This window comes from Neomonachus schauinslandi, chromosome 14 (assembly GCF_002201575.2).
Source record: "Neomonachus schauinslandi chromosome 14, ASM220157v2, whole genome shotgun sequence".
NCBI classification, from domain to species: Eukaryota; Metazoa; Chordata; class Mammalia; order Carnivora; family Phocidae; genus Neomonachus; species Neomonachus schauinslandi.
This window is the reverse complement of record NC_058416.1, coordinates 66,518,226-66,537,467: the sequence shown is the minus strand read 5'-3', so window position 1 is coordinate 66,537,467 and position 19,242 is coordinate 66,518,226. Positions and strand designations below refer to the sequence as shown.

General features: G+C 51.8%; 1 protein-coding gene across 1 annotated transcript; it reads right to left on the bottom strand.

Annotated features, from left to right (window-relative positions):
• Positions 1-556: 556 nt before the first annotated feature.
• SLC2A11 (solute carrier family 2 member 11) lies at positions 557-17,950 on the bottom strand. Its single transcript, XM_021687896.1, has 10 exons — positions 17,827-17,950; positions 14,066-14,145; positions 13,831-13,935; positions 10,377-10,475; positions 8,368-8,528; positions 4,612-4,736; positions 3,920-4,049; positions 3,203-3,351; positions 1,470-1,486; positions 557-757 (listed from the first exon to the last, which is right to left on the bottom strand). Exons 1-10 carry the CDS (start codon positions 17,948-17,950, stop codon positions 557-559), a joined length of 1,191 nt encoding a protein of 396 aa, XP_021543571.1.
• Positions 17,951-19,242: the final 1,292 nt, after the last annotated feature.

The following is a 19,242-nucleotide window of genomic DNA, read 5'->3' as shown; positions in this document are numbered from 1 at the left end:
CTTTATTGATTTCTGCTTATTGGCTTTCGCTAAAACTAAAAAACAGTACGCAAAGAGAAAGGTGCTAGACAGAGCGTGACTGTCTTGTTATTTTGTTCTATAGAAACTAATTCTTCGTGGAATTAGTTTCATTATGATTGCTTAGATAGGCGTAACTAAGATGAGTAGTCACTTTGACCCCAGAAATATTCCCACAATTATAAAGATTGCCATAAACAAAATGAAAGAGAATAGCAGGAGCCAGCTGTGGAGTCTCCTGTTTTCAGGATCGTCCCCCATACCTGGACTTTGTCAAACAGCATGAGTAGCTTGGCTCGCGCCAGGTTTCCTGTTAACTGCCTCTAGACAGGGAGCCACCAGCAGGTCCTGATCCCACCTCTCTGGCTCACCACGGATTGCTAAGCACCGGGCACAAAGCCTGCATGCAGTAGGTGCTTAATAAGCCCTTATTAAACAAATGGATGCAGGAACTAGGGAATGCAGAGGGCCAGGACCCTCGGCAGGAAGCAAAGGAGACAGCAACAGCTGGATCTGGGCCCCCACCGTACCTACAGAGTTACAGCTCTGTGGACAGGATGACTTCTGGGCCCGTCCACTCAGGGCCCTGGCTCTGCCGGGAGAAGTTGAGTCTGTGCAGTTCCTCAGAGATCTCCAGGAAGGTCTTGCCTTTGGTCTCAGGGAGGAAGAAGCCAGTACAGATGGCCCCCCAGACACAGACACCGAGGAAAGGCATATAGAGAAAGTGGGATAAGCCCTCCTACGGGTGAAAAGAGACCCGGAGACCTGGTGTGGCCATGTTCAGCCACCAGACTTCTGTGGTGAGGAGGCTAGAAAAATAGAAGCCTGGGTATGCCAAGCAGTATTGAGGAAGAAAGAAAACAGATCTCATGAACTCCTGGACTCGAGGGAAGAGATCCCTATGTGGTGAAAGCATGAACTGGTTGCTTTTAGCTGAGTATTCCAAGCTTACTATAAGAAAAACATGAAGGGCGCCTGGGTGGCTCAGCTGGTTAAGCGTGAGCCTTTGGCTCAGGACATGATCTTAGGGTCCTAGGATCAAGCCCCGCATCAGGTTCCCTGCTCAGCAGGAAGCCTGCTTCTCCCTCTCCCTTTGCCTGCAGCTCCCCCTGCTTGTACTCTCTCTGTGTCTGTCAAATAAATAAATAAAATCTTAAAAAAAGAAAGAAAGAAAAAGAAAAACATGAGCTCAAAAAGACCTTCAGAGGGAACAAGATTTAATTAAATTTAACTTATTCCGAACTCACTAGGTTGGTTTAATAAAAAATGAAAAAAAACCCACAAAAAACAAAAAACAAAAAAACCTGTTTCTCATCTCTAGCCCCTCCAGTTAGCAAAAAGAGTTCCACATTAAGTTACGGCCTGAAAGCAAAGATCAAATCCAGAGCCCTGCCACTGAGCCATGGACTCAGGGTAACAACCAAATTAAAGGTGTGGCTTAATGCCAGCACCTCATAGACCCTCATGGCTGGAAAAGGAGCATTTGGAGGGCTTAAGGGTGTTGGTCCCCAGCAGCCTGACATGCCCCAAATTCCAGTCATTCGGTCTCAAGAGGGAAGCAGGTCTCAAAAAGACTTGTGGATGTGGCTTTTGGGCACATCAGTCAAATACATAGAAGAATCACATCGTTTTTGAGAAAATTATATTGACAAAAACTCCACCAGCCCAGGGGAAAAGGGACTAAGACAATTTGAAGTATAAAGACTTGTGTGCCCCAACTTTCTATGAGCACATTTGCAATGCCCTCTTCAGAAGGTGTTAAGGAAGGCTAGCTCAGAGGGCAGAAGCCAGAACCTGGGGACACCACAGCCCAGGGGGCCCCTCCCAGGGAGCAGAGCCAGAATGTGATCATGGAACATTCCCTAACAGCAAGGCAGGGAGGTCTGGCACCATCTTCCCAGGAGCACCTAAGCATTAAGGACTGGTGATGGCTTTCTGCTCCCTTTGAAATGAGGCTGAGTTCTGGTTACACCATCCCACTTTCACCATTGTGTGTTGAGTTCAGAGGGGCAGAAGACTTGTGTTTTTAGCTCCTAGGTCTCTGGATCAAGAGAAGGCACATATAGACTTGATGTGATCTTAAGATCTGGGGCTGCAAGACGGATGCCATGATTGGATGAGACTGTGGGGCCCCAGATGACACTGAGCATGTTTTGCACAGGGCAGGGCTATCAGTAATAGCTGTGGCCACAGTGGCAAGCTGAGAAGGTGCATGAGTGGGCCCTGGTCTTCACCTTTCTCTGAATCCACACCCTTTGCCATGTGAGAGGATAGGCCATTGATTTTTCCCATCCCTTGACTTTGGGTTCAGTGACATGGCTGATGGCCTGTTCATGGGCACGGGGAACACAGATTTGCAAAATGCTTGTGCAACTGGATCTGCTTTCTTGGGCCTCTGCCATCACCTTAATAAGAACATCCCCGGGCTAGCCCGTTGGTACCAAAAGTGAGAGAGGCGTGTGCAGCAGAACTGAACAGCTCGGGCCCAGACCAGCCTGGACTGGCTCACCGGCTGATTCCCAGACACCATGAGCCGCCCAGCTGAGATCAGCAGTCATGCAGCCAGCCCAGCAAGCAAATGAGTAGAAGACACAGTAATGGATTATGTTAAGCCAGAGATTTGGGTATTGTTCTTGGGCATCATCACCATGGCCATAGCTAATGAGTCAGCCCATCGGCACCCAGGTGACACAGTGTTTCATCTTGCGTATGTGGTAGAGGGGAGGGTTCTTTACTGGCACCATCCTGCAGTTCCTAGATGTCAGGGGCCGGGTCTGCTCTGTCCCGCTGGCTTGGCACTTAGGACAGCCCCTTGGTAAAGAGTTTTTGGGTTTTTTTGTTTGTTTTTTTTTTAAGATTTTATTTATTTGAGAGAGGGAGAGAGAGCATGAGTGGGGGGAGGGGCAGGCGGAGAGGGAGAAGCAGACTCCCCGCTGAGTGCAGAGCCCGGAATCGGGCTTGATCCCAGGACCCTCAGATCATGACCTGACCGGAAGTCAGACACTTAACCAACTGAGCCATCCAGGCACCCCAATAAAGAGTTTTGAAGAGATGGATGGATGGCACAAAAGTGAGGGACAGCTTTTCCCTGATAAATGAAATCCAAGAAATGGGGATTCACATGCTCCAGACAGATGTGCCCCTGGGTCAAGGGTGGTCTGGGGACCCAAGGTCAGGGACTCACCTGCCAGGCAGGCCTCGGTGTCTCCACGGTCAATGAGGAGGTAGCGTGGGCTTTCAGGAAGCAGAGGGAGGGAGGCAAGCTGGAGCACCCCAGGCACCAGGCAGCTAGCCAGCAGTAGGGGCCAGGCCCCTGGGTCACCCAGGAGCTCCCTGGGGAGACAGAGGAGAGGCCAGACCAGGCGCGTCCTTGCCAGGGCCCTGCCCACTTGCCCCCTAATCCCCTGACCTCCCCACCCCGCACCCTCCAGTCCCCTGCCTGCCTGCCTTCCTGAGGGCAGAGGACCTGTATTGCTCTCTGCTTCTTTCTAACCAGTTCTGGGTCTGGACACCAAGATCCCTCCCATCCCATGGCCATGACCCCACCTTATCTGTAGCAACTCCTCTTCCCAGGGTTCCAGGCTCTGCCCTCCCCTCTCTTTTCTGGGATGACCAGGACATGCTCCCCTTTAAAAGCCCAAACCTTCACCTTCTCTCTTTTTAAGACCTGTTCTTTGCTCCCTGATCTAGAGAGGAGGGAAAATGCTGATTCACACTGGCAGGTAGTTGGCTAATACCCATTTTGTGTATTGGCCAGATGGGTGTAGACAGGATTTCAATACAAAGAAGATTTCTTAATTCAAAGAAGCAATGCCTTAATACACTTAATGAGAAATTTAGGTGAAGGGCTTTTTCTGGCCCCCCTCAAACCACTCAGGGCACATGGAGACAGGGTGTTTACCTGAGTCCGACCACCTGACCTATCACGATCCCCAGGGCAGAGAAGATGGCTGGGGTCATGGCCACGGCTCCTCGGAGCTCCTTGGGGGCACTTTCCCCCAGGTACATGGGCTGGACATTCATGCTCAAGCCTAGATGTGTGCACAGTCACTAAGTTTCAGAGTACTTTCTTTCCCAGGAATAAATAACTAATATAGACAGAGACACCTGGTGTATAAACAGTAGCAAGTCAAGAGGGGTTTTGCTGATGGGTGTCCCTAAAAGCCCAGGTAGATGGGCTTCCTCACATGCCAAGCCCCCGAAACTGAGGAGCCCCTAACAGGCTACTCTGCCTCTATAGGGAAGATCTGAGAACTCATCCTTGATGCCTTTGTACCTTGGCTGCCAGGAAGCTCCTGGCTTAGAGTGTGGCTCAAATACAGGATCTCTGTTAGCATAGGCTTGGGGATGCTTGTATTCACAGTCCTGTACAACTTTTTCATGTCTCTATAGCCACTTTAAGTGTCTAGTTATATGAGCCTTTTGAGATAAACCATAATCATTTTGCTAAAGAAGAGGTGGGCATGAATGAAAAACGTGAAGAAAGAAAATGCATGAATGGATGAAAGAAATAAAGAGAACAAATGAATGAATAAATGGAATACATGAATGAGTGGGAATAGAGAGGCAGGATGAGCTGCCCTCCCTGCATACCTGTACTGACTCCCATGAGCAGCCTGCCCAGCACGATCATCTCAAAGGAGCCTGCTCTGCGGCTGAAGCCAAACAGGGTCGCCGCGGCCACCACGAAGATGCTATTCACCAGGAGGGACTTCTTCCTGGGGGAAGTGGAACGCAGGCAAGAGAGGCTCAGATTCAGTCTGGGCGGGGGGACTCTCCCTGGGGACCCCCCCTTTGCAGCTCCAGCCAGCCCGGATCAGACCCGTGTGTGCGCGTGTGTGAGATTCATCAAGGAGTCTAAGCTACTCTCCTTTCCACCCGCATCATAGCTTGAGATGACAACATTTGTATTTTATGCTTCATCTCTTCAGATGAAGCATTTCTTTCTTCCCACTCCTTTTTTTTTTTTTTTAAAGATTTTATTTATTTGACAGAGAGAGAGATAGCGAGAGCAGGAGCACAAGCGGGGGAGTGAGAGAGGGAGAAGCAGGCTTCCCGCTGAGCAGGGAGCCCGATGTGGGACTCGATCCCAGGACCCTGGGATCATGACCTGAGCCGAAGGCAGACGCTTAACGACTGAGCCACCCAGGCGCCCCTTCCCACTCCTTTGTAAGATGAGAGGCCTAATGTCTGATTTCTCAGACTCAATAAAACTTTCAGAGTAAGGGAAGAGATGCATTGAAAGCCAAGTACAGTCCCCACACATTTTCTTCCATGTATTATAGAGTCACTTCTCAGAACTTTCAGGATGGCTGGGTGGCCCATGCCTAGTTCAGCGGGACAGACTGCAGCCCAGGGAGTGGCCACTAGAAATGTCAGCTGCTCCACCATGATGAAGCCTCAGGTCTGGGGTTCCTGATACTGAGCACGGAAGTGCTGTCATACAGGGTACTCGGGAGAGCTCACTGTACAGACAGGGAAACTGGATCCTAGAGGAGGCCAGTATTCTGCCCAAAGTCAGCGGCACACTGGCAAGAGAATCCAGACTAAAGCATAGATCTCCTGTGTCTAGAGAATGGAGAATGGCATAGATTATAGCAAACTTGGTCCAGGGGTAACTCCAACTGAAAACCACCTATGGTTTCCTCGGTGCTGTAAGTTAATAAAGTACTTCAGTTGTGGGGTATTTATTTGGTAAATGCATTTTGCTCCATTTCCGTACACACACAATACTGGAAACGCTTAGCTTCCACCTAGCAGGGGCAGTAATACACCTTTACTGACCTGCCTGAGGATAGAGCAGCTCTCCAGCTCGGGGCCACAGTCCCTTCCACAGGGCATCCTGCTGGCCCACTTCTCTGATGACTATATACTGAAAGGACAGGGAGAATGAGCACCAGAAGAGTCCACTAGAGGTCTTGGAAGGCACAAGCATGATAAAGAGTGGAAACTTCAAACGGAGCGGGCCACCCCATCAGTGAAGTTCCCGAAGCTCACCAGACTAATGCACATCAGCCTATTTCCTCCAAAGTGCATGAGAAATCACTGCCACCCCTCTAAGAAGGAAGGGCAAACCTCAGAGAGCTCCTTCCCATTTTGGAGAGGGTACGTACCACCCTGGGTGTCACGCTCTGGCACACAAACCAGGTAACTTGGAAACCTGGCAGCTTCGAGTGGAGCTGAGCATGAAGAGTATCCTCCAGTGGGTCCCCACTCAGTGCAAAGAGCTCTGCCACTCGCCCCTTTAGACCTAGGAGAGCCTATGGTGCTCCGAGTGGCTGTGGCAGCTATCCAAAAGGAGACTCACAATGCAAGACCTAGAGCTTTGGGGCAAAGCCACTCTCCTTCAGTGAATTACCATCCTCTTAATTAGAAATAACCCTGGCCTGGCGCCTGGGTGGCTCAGTCGGTTAAGCGTCTGCCTTCAGCTCAGGTCATGATCCCAGGGTCCTGGGATCGAGCTCCGCATCAGGCTCCCTGCTCCACGGGAAGCTTGCTTCTCCCTCTCCCACTACCCCTGCTTGTGTTCCCTCTCTCGCTGTCTCTCTGTCAAATAAATAAATAAAATCTTAAAAAAAAAAAAAAAAGAAAGAACCCTGGCCTTGTCGGTAGTCCCTACCCCAGCCCTGGTGGTTGTGTATCCATCACGCACTGCGTGCCATATGACACTCCTATGCTAAGGTGGGGTGTGCCCGGTAGCGCTTGATCACTATTTCGGTGATGCCTCGTGTGGGCCCCAAAGGTTCTCATGAGCAAGTTACTCGTGTCAGCATGCCTACTTGACCATACTGCCACCCTTCCCCTAAGGCACACCAGGGGTCAGAGCTAATTCCTTCTCTTTTGCAGGAAGAGCCTAAATTTGTTTGGGAATGTGCCCTTACCCCTTAAGGTTCAGGTATGAACCCGACCATCTAACCCAGACTTGGTGATCCCATTCTCTATGTTAGTGACCCGGTGCTGGGCAATGAGACATGGCACCTTTTTTGAAAAGTTTTTTTTTTTTTTCTTCTTCTTCTTTCTGATATAAAGCATCAGCCAGGAAGAAGTCCCCCTTCTGCTTGATAATGTTGCCTCTGCGTGAGGAACTATGGTAGCTTTCCAGACAAGACAAGGCTCTAAGTGGTCTCCCTCAGGGAGAGGTGAATACATATGATGGTGTATATGATGGGATGGTTGAGGAATGTTAGGAGGGGCACGTATAGAGCTGAATACACGGGAGAAACGTGTCTACGCGTGCAGGGTGGCTAGCAAAGGGGTGGACCGTGGTAGCCATTTGCTTTTTCTGCCCAGTACTGCTTCATGGTTGTAAATGTGTGACCCATGTTGGGTCGGTAACAGTCTGTCTTCCTGGATTCTGAATCTTGAATGAAGACATTGGAGATAGAATGTAGTTGGAGCTAATGCACTCTAAAGGCATCCTCCCTGGGAGGATGGCCCAAAGCTCTGGCTGTTGAGATCCTCAGCACTGCCCTGGATCCTGCCGTTCTGAAGACCTGGCTTCTGAGTATTTCCTTTCATTCTATGAGCCACTCCACCATCTTTCCAGTTATTACAATTTTCAATCAGATCAGTCCAAGCCTGTCTTTCTCTCTCTCTCTCTTTTTTAAAGTAGACTTTTAATTTTTTATTATATTTTTTATTTTTTATTTTATTTTATTTTTAAGATTTTATTTATTTATTTGACAGAGAGAGACACAGCGAGAGAGAGAACACAAGCAGGGGGAGTGGGAGAGGGAGAAGCAGGCTTCCCGCCGAGCAGGGAGCCCGATGCGGGGCTCGATCCCAGGACCCTGGGATCATGAACTGAGCCGAAGGCAGACGCTTAACGACTGAGCCACCCAGGCGCCCCACCTTAAGTAGACTTTTTTTAAAGTTTTATTTAAGTAGGCTCCCTGCCCAACATGGGGCTCAAACTTACAACCCTAAGATCAAGAGTCCCATGCTCCACTGACTGAGGCGGCCAAGAGTATGTATGTATGTATGTATGTATGTATTTAGTATGAGCCTGTCTCTCTTGTTTGCACCCCAAGAACTGCCTCAGTTGGATACAGAGAGGGGAATGAGGCCTGAAGAGGACCTAGTTTATGGTCCAATAGCACTTGCCCGCAGACATGGAACTAGAGACCAGGAGTCCTCTCTCCCTCAGAGCACAAGGCTCCTCCCTCTACCAAATCAGCTTAGACATATAACTCTTGTGATGAAAACGCTGGTAGGGTAGGAGGCGGAGGGCGGGCAGAGCTGGCCTGGGCCTGGGCCTTCAGGGCCTCTTCCTTCTCCCGCATTCCTCAGCCTACAGACTGGGGCACCTCTCATCAAGGGGCATCCGGGGCACACACAGAAAGCACTTACCTTCCCAGCATGACAGCCAGGGGCCCAGCAAGCAGTGCTCCAAAGAGGCCCCCCAGGGGGTACAGAGACACAATGAGGGACCACACCAACAGAACTAGGTGATCGGGCAGTGGCTGGCCGGTACGCACCCACCATGTCTCATTGATGAATTCCTGAATGTGCTGTGGACAGAGATGCCAGTCAGCCTCCCAGCGACAGGCTGGACAGGCTAAGCCTTCTCGCCCACAGGGCTCTTCCTCAGCAGAGAGCAGGCGCCAAGGCTCCCGAGCAAGACTCCGGTGGGGCAGGAACAGTCACCTGAGCTCCTCCTCTTTGAGGGCACCGGACAGATCTCCTTCACATACAATGTCTCCTGGAGCCTGGTGCTGGCCAGTCTCTGTTTGCCCTTCAGAGTCCACGATCACCCCCCCACCCCCCGGGCCCCCGCTTTTGGCCTAAGCATCCACCCGTATGGCTCACATCAGTGGGCCCCCTGCTGCCTGGCTTTCTGCGGGGCTTGGCCAATGGTGAGCCCCAGCAGGACATGAGAGAGAGGCGGGAGGGGTGTTTGTTTCCGGGTCACCTCAGGCCGGGGGGTCACCTCAGGCCGGCTATGACACTCAACCAAACGTCCTGGCTCCTCTCAAGGGGTCCTACGCCACACGGCTCTTTCCTTCCAGGTTCGGTAACTGCTCCTTCCACGTGTCCCTTTGCGGGTAGGGGGATTAGGCCCAGAGAGGTGAAAGGACTTGCTCACGGCCTCAGCCACAGGTCAGGGCTGCAGCGGGTGGTCAGGACACCCCAGGCCCCCACCCCCAGAGCTGCAGTTCTAGGTAAGTAAACAGAGGCCACAGGGTTAGGAATGACTGCACTCGGGGAAGACCTGGACACACTTCAGCGTCTGACTGGTCTCAGGCCTCCCAACAGGATGTGAGGGAGGACGTGAGGAGGGCAGCAGGTTTAGGGGTTGGGCCAGCTCTCCTCTGCTCAGGCCAGCTCAGGGTAATGACTGTCAGCCTGGTGCGTGCCAGGTCCCTCTGGGGGCAGGACTATCTAGGGGAGCTGGGACCAGGCCCAGCCTCCCCTGTCCCTGGCTGGAAATCCATTTGAGGGATTAGGAGGAGTCTCTGAGGCCAAGAAAGTCCCTTGGGCCAGGTCAGCGCCAGGCGCTGGGGGCACAAGGACCACGCAGACACTGAGAGCAAACCAGCAGGAGGATGATACGGGCCCCACACAACCAACATGCAACCTGAGTGGGGACAGCCCGCTTGAAGGCCTGGGGAGGGAGGGGCGACTTCCAGCTGGGGTGGGGTGCGGCTGTCGAAGGAAGGCTTCAGGATGGTGATGGTGTTTGGGTGGTCCTTGAGAGGCTTCTGCAGGGGCAGCAGAGAGGGCTTCCCAAGCAAAAGAGGCTTAGAGAGAGGGCTGTGTGCATTTGGGGAACTGCATTTAACTTGCTTTGCTAGTGGGGTTCAGGGAATGAAGGTAGGAGAAAGGTGGACAGGTTCTGATCTAAGGAGGCCTTGAACTTCAGGTGGATGAGTCTGTTCTTATCCCTATAGGTACTGGGGAGCCACAGAATGTTTTTGGGCAGGGGAGTGGCTTGGTCAAACTTTCGAGGCTGGAGGAAGGGAGGCCAGTGAGGAGGCTAAGCCAGGGATCCAGGTAGGAGAGACGGGTCCTGAACTGGAGTCACGGCAGAGACACGGGGAGAAATGGCTAGCTAGAGGTAGTTAGGAAGGGCTTGGTGTTTGGAGGCAGGGAGGCAGAGTCAAGGCTGGCCCCCAACCAGGCAAGCAGTAAAGTTATGCGCTGACATCAGGGACCCGGGAGGACGTGCAGGTTCAAGGGAGGATGCAGAGCTGGGTTTGAACCTGGATCTGCAGGACCTGTGGGTCATTCAGTGAAGGTGGATGCATGGGGTGAAAGCACCACCAAGTGGATGCTGGCCTGAAGCCCCACAGCGGGCAGCCGTTAGCCCTCACCCTGCACCCACTGGGATGGTGATGGTGGGCACAGAAAATACATACCAAAGTTGGGGCATTGATGATGGAGAGGTTGTAGCCAAATTGAAAGGTCCCACCAATGCCAGCCGCGCAGATGGTCAGGAGCAGGACCCTGCCCTGAATCTGAGGAGAGAGGGGAGGACACAGAATGGCCTTTAACAGCCTCCGCCTCGTTCCCAGGGCTCGAACCTAGCAATCATGGCCTTGCAATCTGTTTGAACCAGGCAGTGATGTTTCCACTGTGCAGCTGAGGCACAGAGGAGAGGGGTTACCTAGGTCACATGGCCGGCGGGTAGCGGAGGAACCCCAGAACCCCGCTGCCCCCTCCCCCCTCTCCCCCATCAGCATTTTCCCGAAATAGACAACAGTTCTCTGGCCCTCCGTGCCAGGCTGGGCCTGCTGTGGTTCTGGAGCACAGCGCTCTGAGCTGGGGCCCTAGGAGAGTGAAACTCTGCCCCTGGAGTCCCCCCTAGTCCCAGTGGCTTGCCCCAGCAAAACATGCTCCAACAGAGCGGCTGTGCCTCCTTCTCTCGCCTGCCAGCCCGTTCTGCAGTAAGGCTAACAGAAGGGGCCGCATGGACCTGTATGTGTGGGGACTTGTGGGGCATATGAAGCAGCAGAATGGACGCAGCTGGTGGCCGTGCTTGGGTCCCAATGCAACCTCTGCCCCTACTCACTTGTCCTCACTCAGTCACTTCTTTGCTGGACCTGGAGATGATCATGCCTACCTCCAGGGGAGTGGCGGGGGGGGGGAGGCAGCCAAGGTACACATGTGCCACACACACTTGGTACAACAGAGAACAGTTTTCATCCCCCTTAGAGATGGAGAGAGAACTCTCCAGAGTACCCAGCCATGAGAGCTCAGCACTCTGAGGTCTCATCCCTTTAGGTCAGTATATTTTTTAGGGATTCTCAATTTTTTAAATAAAGATTTTATTCATTTGTGTGTGTGTATGAGAAAGAGAGCACAAGCAGGGGGAGCGGCAGGCAGAGGGAGAGGGAGAAGCAGGCTCCCACTGAGCAAGGAGCCTGATGTGGGGCTCAATCCCAGGACCCTGGGATCATGACCTGAGCCGAAGGCAGACGCCTAACCGACTGAGCCACCCAGGCGTCCCGGGATTCTCAATTTTATTAATATTTTTCCTCTTCTAGTTTTTAATGACAAAACAACATGCTTGTTAAAATGTTCGAAAATTCAGTATATGCTGAAAGTTCTCCACTGACCCAAAGGCACAGCATTGAACTGCTCCTCTCAGATACTTTCCTAGGCATGCACAAAGTAGTTGACCACACAAAAATCAAATCGTTGATCTTTTCCTAGTAAATCACACCACCTTTCTTGTTCTAGCAAATCATCCTGCAAATCTGAAGTCCTGTAAGTCAAATTTATGACTTTTTAAGTACCTACATACAAGTTTCACGGCAGAAGGATGTTTGGCTAAAGATTTACAGAGGAATTTCCAGAACCTGAGGACTATTTATTCATTTTATCAAACACCCAGTGCCTGTCCCAGATAGAAGCTGAGCTAGGGGGCAGAAACAGCTGGGCCAAAAACTGATGTGCATTCTCCATTTGGTGAGACACTGTGCTGGCGGTGGGGAGGCTGAGGAAGAGGCTCTGGGGGGCAGGATCTTGCCAAAGATCTTGCCACAGGTCTACAGACAGGTCCAGCAGAGGACCTGCCCACAGATCCCATAAGGCCTAAGTAACTTCCTTCTGGAAGCCAGAAGAGGCAGCCAGGTGAGGACCCAGGACTCTGGTCTCACTGGAGTCACATTAAAGCTCCATGTGGGCTGCATGGAGGTGAGTGTTCCACTTAGATCTGCAGGAAGCAGCGAGAGAGGGGTGCCTGGGTGGCTCAGTCGGTTCGGCTCAGGTCATCCCAGGGTCCTGGGATGGAGCCCCTGCTCAGCGGGGAGCCTGCTTCTCCCTCTCCCTCTGCCTGCCACTCCTCCTGCTTGTGCTCTCTCTCTCCCTCTCTCTGTTGAATAAATAAACACAATCTTAAAAAAAAAAAAAAAGGAAGCAGCAAGAGGTGACTGGCTCAGTTGGAAGAACATGCGACTCTTGATCTCAGGATCATGGGTTTAAGTCCCATGTTGAGTGTAGAGATTAGTAAATAAATAAATAAATAAATAAACTTAAAAAAAAAAAAAGAGAGACACAGAGCCTGATGACCATTAAGCCCATGGGGCAGGAGATGCTGGTGGGTCTCCAAGATAGCAGGAAATCTTTTTTAAAGATTGATTGATTGATTGATTGATTGATTGATTTGAGAGAGAGAGAGAGAACAAGCCAGAGGGGGTGAGGGAGAGGGAGACAGAATCTCAAGCAGAGTCCATGCTGAGCGTGAGCCCCACTCGGGATTCGATCTCAGGATTCTGAGATCAGAACTTGAGCAGAAACCAAGAGTTGGAAGCTTAACTGTACCACCCAGGCGACTCAGGAAATTATTTGATTCACTGAGATCATGCATGGAGATTGCCTAGTCCTGTGCCTGATCATGAAAAGCATTTACAACATTAGCTATGATGGTGATTTATCAATTCAGTGAACAAATATTTCTTGCTTCCCTACTGTGGACAATAAACCAACTGTTCTAGGTGCTACTGATATAACCAGTGGAACAGGAGACAAAATCCGTGACCTCACAGAGCTTTCCTTCCAGCCGGGGAAGACGGGCAATAACATGAACAAGGAAATTACATAGTATGTCAGCTGGTGTGATGGAGACATAAAGCAGGGAAGGGTGTGAGGGAATGTTTGGAGAGGGTGGCCAGGGAATACGCCCTGTGAAGGTCACATCTGCACAAGGACTTGAAGGACATGGAGGCATGTGCCATGCAGGTATTTGAAGGAAATCAGTGCAGGCTGGCAGAGGAGTGGCAACACTGGGGGTATGGGGGAGGGGGAAAGGGCATCCAAAGATGGGTGGTGGGTGGCGTGGACGTTCTCTTCTGGCTGCCCCCCATTTCTCTGTGAAGCAGGACATCAGGACAGGGCTCAGACGGAGCGTGGAGGAGGAAATGAAGGTTGGGGAGTGAGGCGAGAGTGGGAAACGGTCGCAGGAGGGGGCGAGGCGACCAGGACCGCAGTGCCCAAGGGCTGCTGCCTCTCCGGGCCTGTCCGACCCGCCAGAGGGCTCCAGAATAGCGCCGGCAGCGCGTCGGCTGCTCGCGTGGGATGCTGCCGGGCCACAGTTCCTGCAGACACTTGACCCCATGCAACCTTGCACTGGCCCCCAGGCCATCCCTGCGCGCGACCTCCTGCTTATGCTCCTCTGAGCCCAGCACCTAACTCCACTGGGCAAACAAGCGCCAGCTACTTTTATACACTTTTATACACTCCGTTAAGCCTTCCAGAGTGGCTGCGCCCGTGCATTCCCGCCGGTCTGCAAGCCCTCGTCTGAAACGCCTGGGCCGGGCGTGCTTCGGAATTCAGACCTTTCCCGATCGCAGGAGGGCATCGAGCACGTACACATTTCTCGAGCATTCGCTGCGACACCGGGTTTGCGATACAGAACTGCTGCCGCCGTGACCGCGCGGAGCGGAGGGAAGTGCAGTGGTTCCGGCAGGACCCCAGCTGCGGACGCGCAGGTGCATGCGCAGTGGGCGTGGTAGAAGCGCCTGCCGTCTTCGAGGCAGGAGCGGATGCGCAAGCGCAGTGGGTGTTGAGGGCGGCCTGGGGAGCGGAAGGCTCGCGCAAAGCCTACCTCTGGGCCGAGCGCGCGCCCGAGACACAGGCGCAGGCGCACAGCGCGGTTAAGGGGTGTGCGGCGCTTCCAGCCGTCACCTGGGAACGAGGCCCAAAGGGCCGTTACTGTTCACCTCCATCCCGCCCTTTCCGTAGCTTTGAGGCTGAAAACCGACACATTCCTTGGTCGGCCGAGCCTGGGGCCCATCTCCGCAAAGCGGAAGGGAACTCTGGTCCGAGGTCACCACAGCCAACCCCTTGCAGTCGCCCCGGGAGGTCCCATTGAGCTCCAGATTCACCCGAAACCCGGTCCTGGCCTCTCGTCCCCTCTCCCTCTGCCGCCCCGGGTGTGACTCTGCTGGTCCCCGCCTCGTTCCCCCTCGGCCCTCCGCCGCTGCCCCTCCCAGCCCCTCTCCCCCGCTTCCTTTGCGCCCCCATGGCCACCTCCAGGGCGCGGGAGCCCCCAGTCCTGGGGAGGCCCCTGTCCCCACCGACGTCCCCAGCCTCCCCCAATCCAGGTGTCCCCACCCTTGACCCAGTGGAGGGGCAGAATTAGGAGGGACTGAAGGGCAGACCCACCAGTCTCTGGAGATCCCCAATAGATTTCTTTTAAAAAAAAACTTTTTTTCCCCACAAGTAGCCGTGTTGGTCAGCTAGGGCTTATGGATATTTTGAGGTGGGTCACTTAATGGGCCTGTTTGTATTCACCCAGGGGCTAGGTGGTCACTGTGTGCCCTTCTACCTTACTCAGGTGTCCATTGCTCAAGTTGGTGCCTAAAAGTGGCCTCTACAATAACCTCAGGATAACAAGGAGAAAACATACAGGTTTCTTATGAGGATTTAACATCATTAAAAATAAAAATCTAGGGGCACCTGGGTGGCTCAGTCGTTAAGTGTCTGCCTTCGGCTCAGGTCATGATCCCGGCGTCCTGGGATCGAGGCCTGCATCAGGCTCCCTGCTCCGCAGGAAGCCTGCTTCTCTCTCTCCCGCCCCCCCTCCTTGTGTTTCCTCTCTCACTGTGTCTCTCCCTGTCAAATAAATAAATAAAATCTTAAAAAAATAAAAATAAAAATCTAGTGGCACTTGGCTGGCTCAGTGTTGGAGCGTGCGAATCTTGATCTCAGGGTCATGAGTTCCAGCCCCATGTTGGGCATGGAGCCTACTTAAGAAATAGTAATAAAATTATAAAATTAAAAATCTATGTTAGGGGTGCCTGGGTGGCTCAGTCGTTAAGCGCCTGCCTTCGGCTCAGGTCATGATCCCAGGGTCCTGGGATCAAGCCCCACATGAGGCTTCCTGCTCAGCAGCTCAGGCTGCTTCTCCCTCTCCCACTCCCCCCTGCTTGTGTTCCCTCTCTCGCTGTGCCTCTGTCAAATAAATAAAATCTTAAAAAAAAAAGAGAGAGAGAACTTCTGTATACACATGCAGCATTGTTTGTGATATTAGAAAACTGTTCACAACCCAGATGTCAATCATCAGGAAAACAGAGAAGTGAATTGTGGTTTACAGGAGAATGCCACTCATCAGTGGAGAATGATGAACTGGAGGAACAGCATTAGCATAAAGTTAGGTGAATCAACACGGCATGAATAAAGTTGCAGAAAGTTGCACAGACTATAAAGCCTTTATATATGTATATATATATTTAAAGATTTTATTTATTTGAGAGTGAGAGAGAGATAGCAAGAGAGAAAGCATGAGCAAGGGGGAGAGGGAGAAGTAGACTTCCCACCGAGCAGGGAGCCCGAACCCGGGCTCAATCCCAGGACCCAGGGATCATGGCCCAAGCCAAAGGCAGATGCCCAACCAACTGAGCCACTCAGGTGCCCCCCTTTATATATATTTTTAAGGATTTTATTTTTTAAAGTAATCTCTACACCCAACCTGGGGCTCGAACCACAACCTCAAGATCAAGCATTGCATGGGGCGCCTGGGTGGCTCAGTCATTAAGCGTCTGCCTTTGGGCAGTTCATGATCCCAGGGTCCTGGGATGGAGCCCCGAGTCAGGCTCCCTGCTCCGCGGGAAGCCTGCTTCTCCTTCTCCCACTCCCCCTGCTTGTGTTTCCTCTCTCGCTGTCTCTCTCTCTGTCAAAAAATAAATAAAAAATCTTAAAAAAAAAAAAAGATCAAGAATTGCACACCCCACCAACCCAACTAGCCAGGCAACCCTAAAGCCTTTATATTAAGTTTGGAAATATACAAAATCATACCTATGTCTTAGGTAGGAATATATGCATATGTAGTAAAAGCTTGAGGGTGTGCATGGGATAAGTACCAAATTCAGAACTGGGTTTTAATTTTTTTTTAAGATTTTACTCATTTATTTGAAAAAATATATTTTATTCATTTATTTGAGAGAGAGAGAGAGCACGAGCAATGGGGAGAAGGAGAAGCAGGCTCCCCGTTGAGCAGGAAGCCTGATATGGGGCTCGATCCCACAAACCTGGAATCATGACCTGAGCTAAAGGCAGATGCCCAACCAACTGAGCCACCCAGGAGGCCCTCTTTTTTTTTTTTTTTTTAATATTTATTTATTAGAGAGAGAGCATGAGTGGGGGTGGGGTAGAGGGAGAGAGAGAATCCCATCAGACTCCCAGCTGAGCACGGGGCTCCACAAAGAACTCCATCTCAGGACTCCAAGATCATGACCTGAGCCAAAATCAAGAGTCAGACGCTCAACAGACTGAGCCACCCAGGCGCCCCTGGGTTTAATGTTCTGTGTCCAGGACCACAACTAATACTTGGATAATACTCAGTTGCCCCTCCCTTCTCCCTGAAATGCCACCTGACACATCACCCAGGTACCTGGGTTCCCCAGCCTTTAATTATTATCCTTAAGCCAGGAAGCTTGAGGTTTCTCCTCAGCAAACATTAACTGGGAGTTAAACCTTGAGTATGAAGGTCAAGGTGTGAGTAGTTAGTGGCCCCGTGCTATATGCTAATCCTCTCAGCAATTCCTCTGTGGGAGGCTTCAGTCTCCTTTGCAAACGAGTCCCTGATGAGGTAGAAATTGTTGGGATTCAGAGCCGGCAGCCAAGAAAGAATTCTTGAGGCATCTTGGGTGCAAAAAGGTGGTTTTATTAAAGCACTGGGACAGGACCCATGGGCAGAAAAAGATGCACTGGGCTTGTGACAAGTGGCTGATTATATACTTTTAAGTTGGGAGGGGGTTAGGGAGAGCGTAAGTCTGTAAGGAATTTGGAAGCAAGGTTTCCAGGACCTTGAGAGGCTAGCTGCTGTTAGGAAAAGGTCATTTATTACTGTCTAGTAAAACCCTAGTCGTGAGATCCTTCAGATGTGTATCCGTGGGCCATATGCTTGCGGGATGATTGCCAACGTGCATCTTGGGGAGTAGAGATAAAGGATGTTTCCAAAGGAACTTTTATATGTTAAAGAAGACTTACAGGATCCTGGGGGGTTGGGCCTTTTGCCCTTAGCAAAGTGTTAACATGGAGGCCACAGAGCTCCCGGAGGAAGGTCACTCTGCCTGTTTCAAGGACTTGTCAATGGGCTGTAGGGAGTAAGGATTTTTTTTCTTTTGCCTGTGTTCCCCACATCATCTGAGACTTCACAAGGTCAAGCATGGACCCACAACAACCCTGCCAGAAGTCGAAGCTGGTTTTCCTCAGATCTCAAGTCAGGCATGCAGACCCTGCCAGATGGGGGAGCCCTGCCCGCCCAGTCGCAATAGTGCCGACAAACCACAAAAGAGTTGGGGGAACGTCGGAAGAACACCGCTTGACCCTTCCAGCCCTTGGCTTTCTGCATTTGATTCTCACCTAGTTGGTTTCCTGAGAAGGTGGAAGTGAGGGGCAGGGGAGAGGGGTGACCTGCCACAGCCACCAGCCGCTCACAATAGGCGCAGCGACCATTCTCTCCCTCGGTGCGAGTCCACATCTCCATGCCCCCTCGTACAAGCTAGGGCCCTTCACTCTAGAGATAGGGAAACTGAGGCCCAGAGTGGGCGGGGATCTGCCCCTGGCACTCAGCAGGAAGCAGGGAGGAGTGCTGCTCACACTAAAAATAATGAATACAGGGCGCCTGGGTGGCTCAGTCAGTTAAGTGTCTCCCTTCGGCTCAGGTCATGATCCCAGGGTCCTGGGAGCGAGTCCCACATCTGGCTGCCTGCTCAGCGGGGAACCTGCCTCTCCCTCTCCCTCTGCAGCTCCCCCTGCTTATGTTCTCTGTGTCAAATAAATAGAATCTTAAAAAAAAAAAAAAGAGTCTGTTTAAAAATAATCAATACATGCAACGACCTAGGGAACTAGAGGGTATTATGCTAAGCAAAATAAGTCAATCAGAGCAAGACAATTATGATCTCATTGATATGTGGAATTTAAGAAACAAGGCAGAGGATCATAGGGGAAGAGAGGGAAAAAACGAAACAAGACGAAACCAGAGAGGGAGACAAACCATAAGAGACTCTTTTTTTTTTTTAAGATTTTATTTATTTATTTGATAGAGAGAGAGAGGCAGGCAGAGGGAGAGTGAGAAACAGGGAACATGATGTGGGGTTCGCTCCCAGAACCTGAGCGGAAGACAGACGCTTAACCGCCTGAGCCACTCAGGCGCCCCAAGAGACTCTTAATCATAGGAAACAAACTGAGAGTTGTTGGAGGGGAGGGCATGGAGGGATGGGGTAACTGGGTGATGGACATAGGGGAGGGTATGTGTTGTAATGAGCACTGGATGTTATATAAGACTGATGAATCACAGACCTGTACCCCTGAAACCAGTAATACATTATATGTTAATTAATTGAAATTAAAATAAAAAAATAATAATCAATACAGTAAAGCCAGTAAGACTTCCATGGGGGTCCGCGCCCCACCCCCAACCAGCCGGCTCTGCTGCTCTTTACCCTACAGAAGCGGCAGGGCCCCCTCTCCCACCCGGCCTGTCCCAGAAAATGCTTCTGCCTGTTTCCCGGGCCTGGGTCCCAGCGCTGGCGCGTTCGGGGGGAGTGGGTGGGTGGGGGGCGTCCCAGAGATCCGGCCTCCAGACCCTCCAGGGACCCGTTCAGCCTGCACCCTTCCTGCTGGGTTTCCGAGATTTCCCCGCCCCCGCCGCCACCCGCTCTGGCCACGAGGGGGCGACAAAGCCCAAGCTGTGCCGGAGCCGGCTCCACCGCGCTCCGCCGCCTCCGGAGGGGTCTGATCTGGCGGGGAAACCAAAAGGCCTCCGTCAGTGCTCCC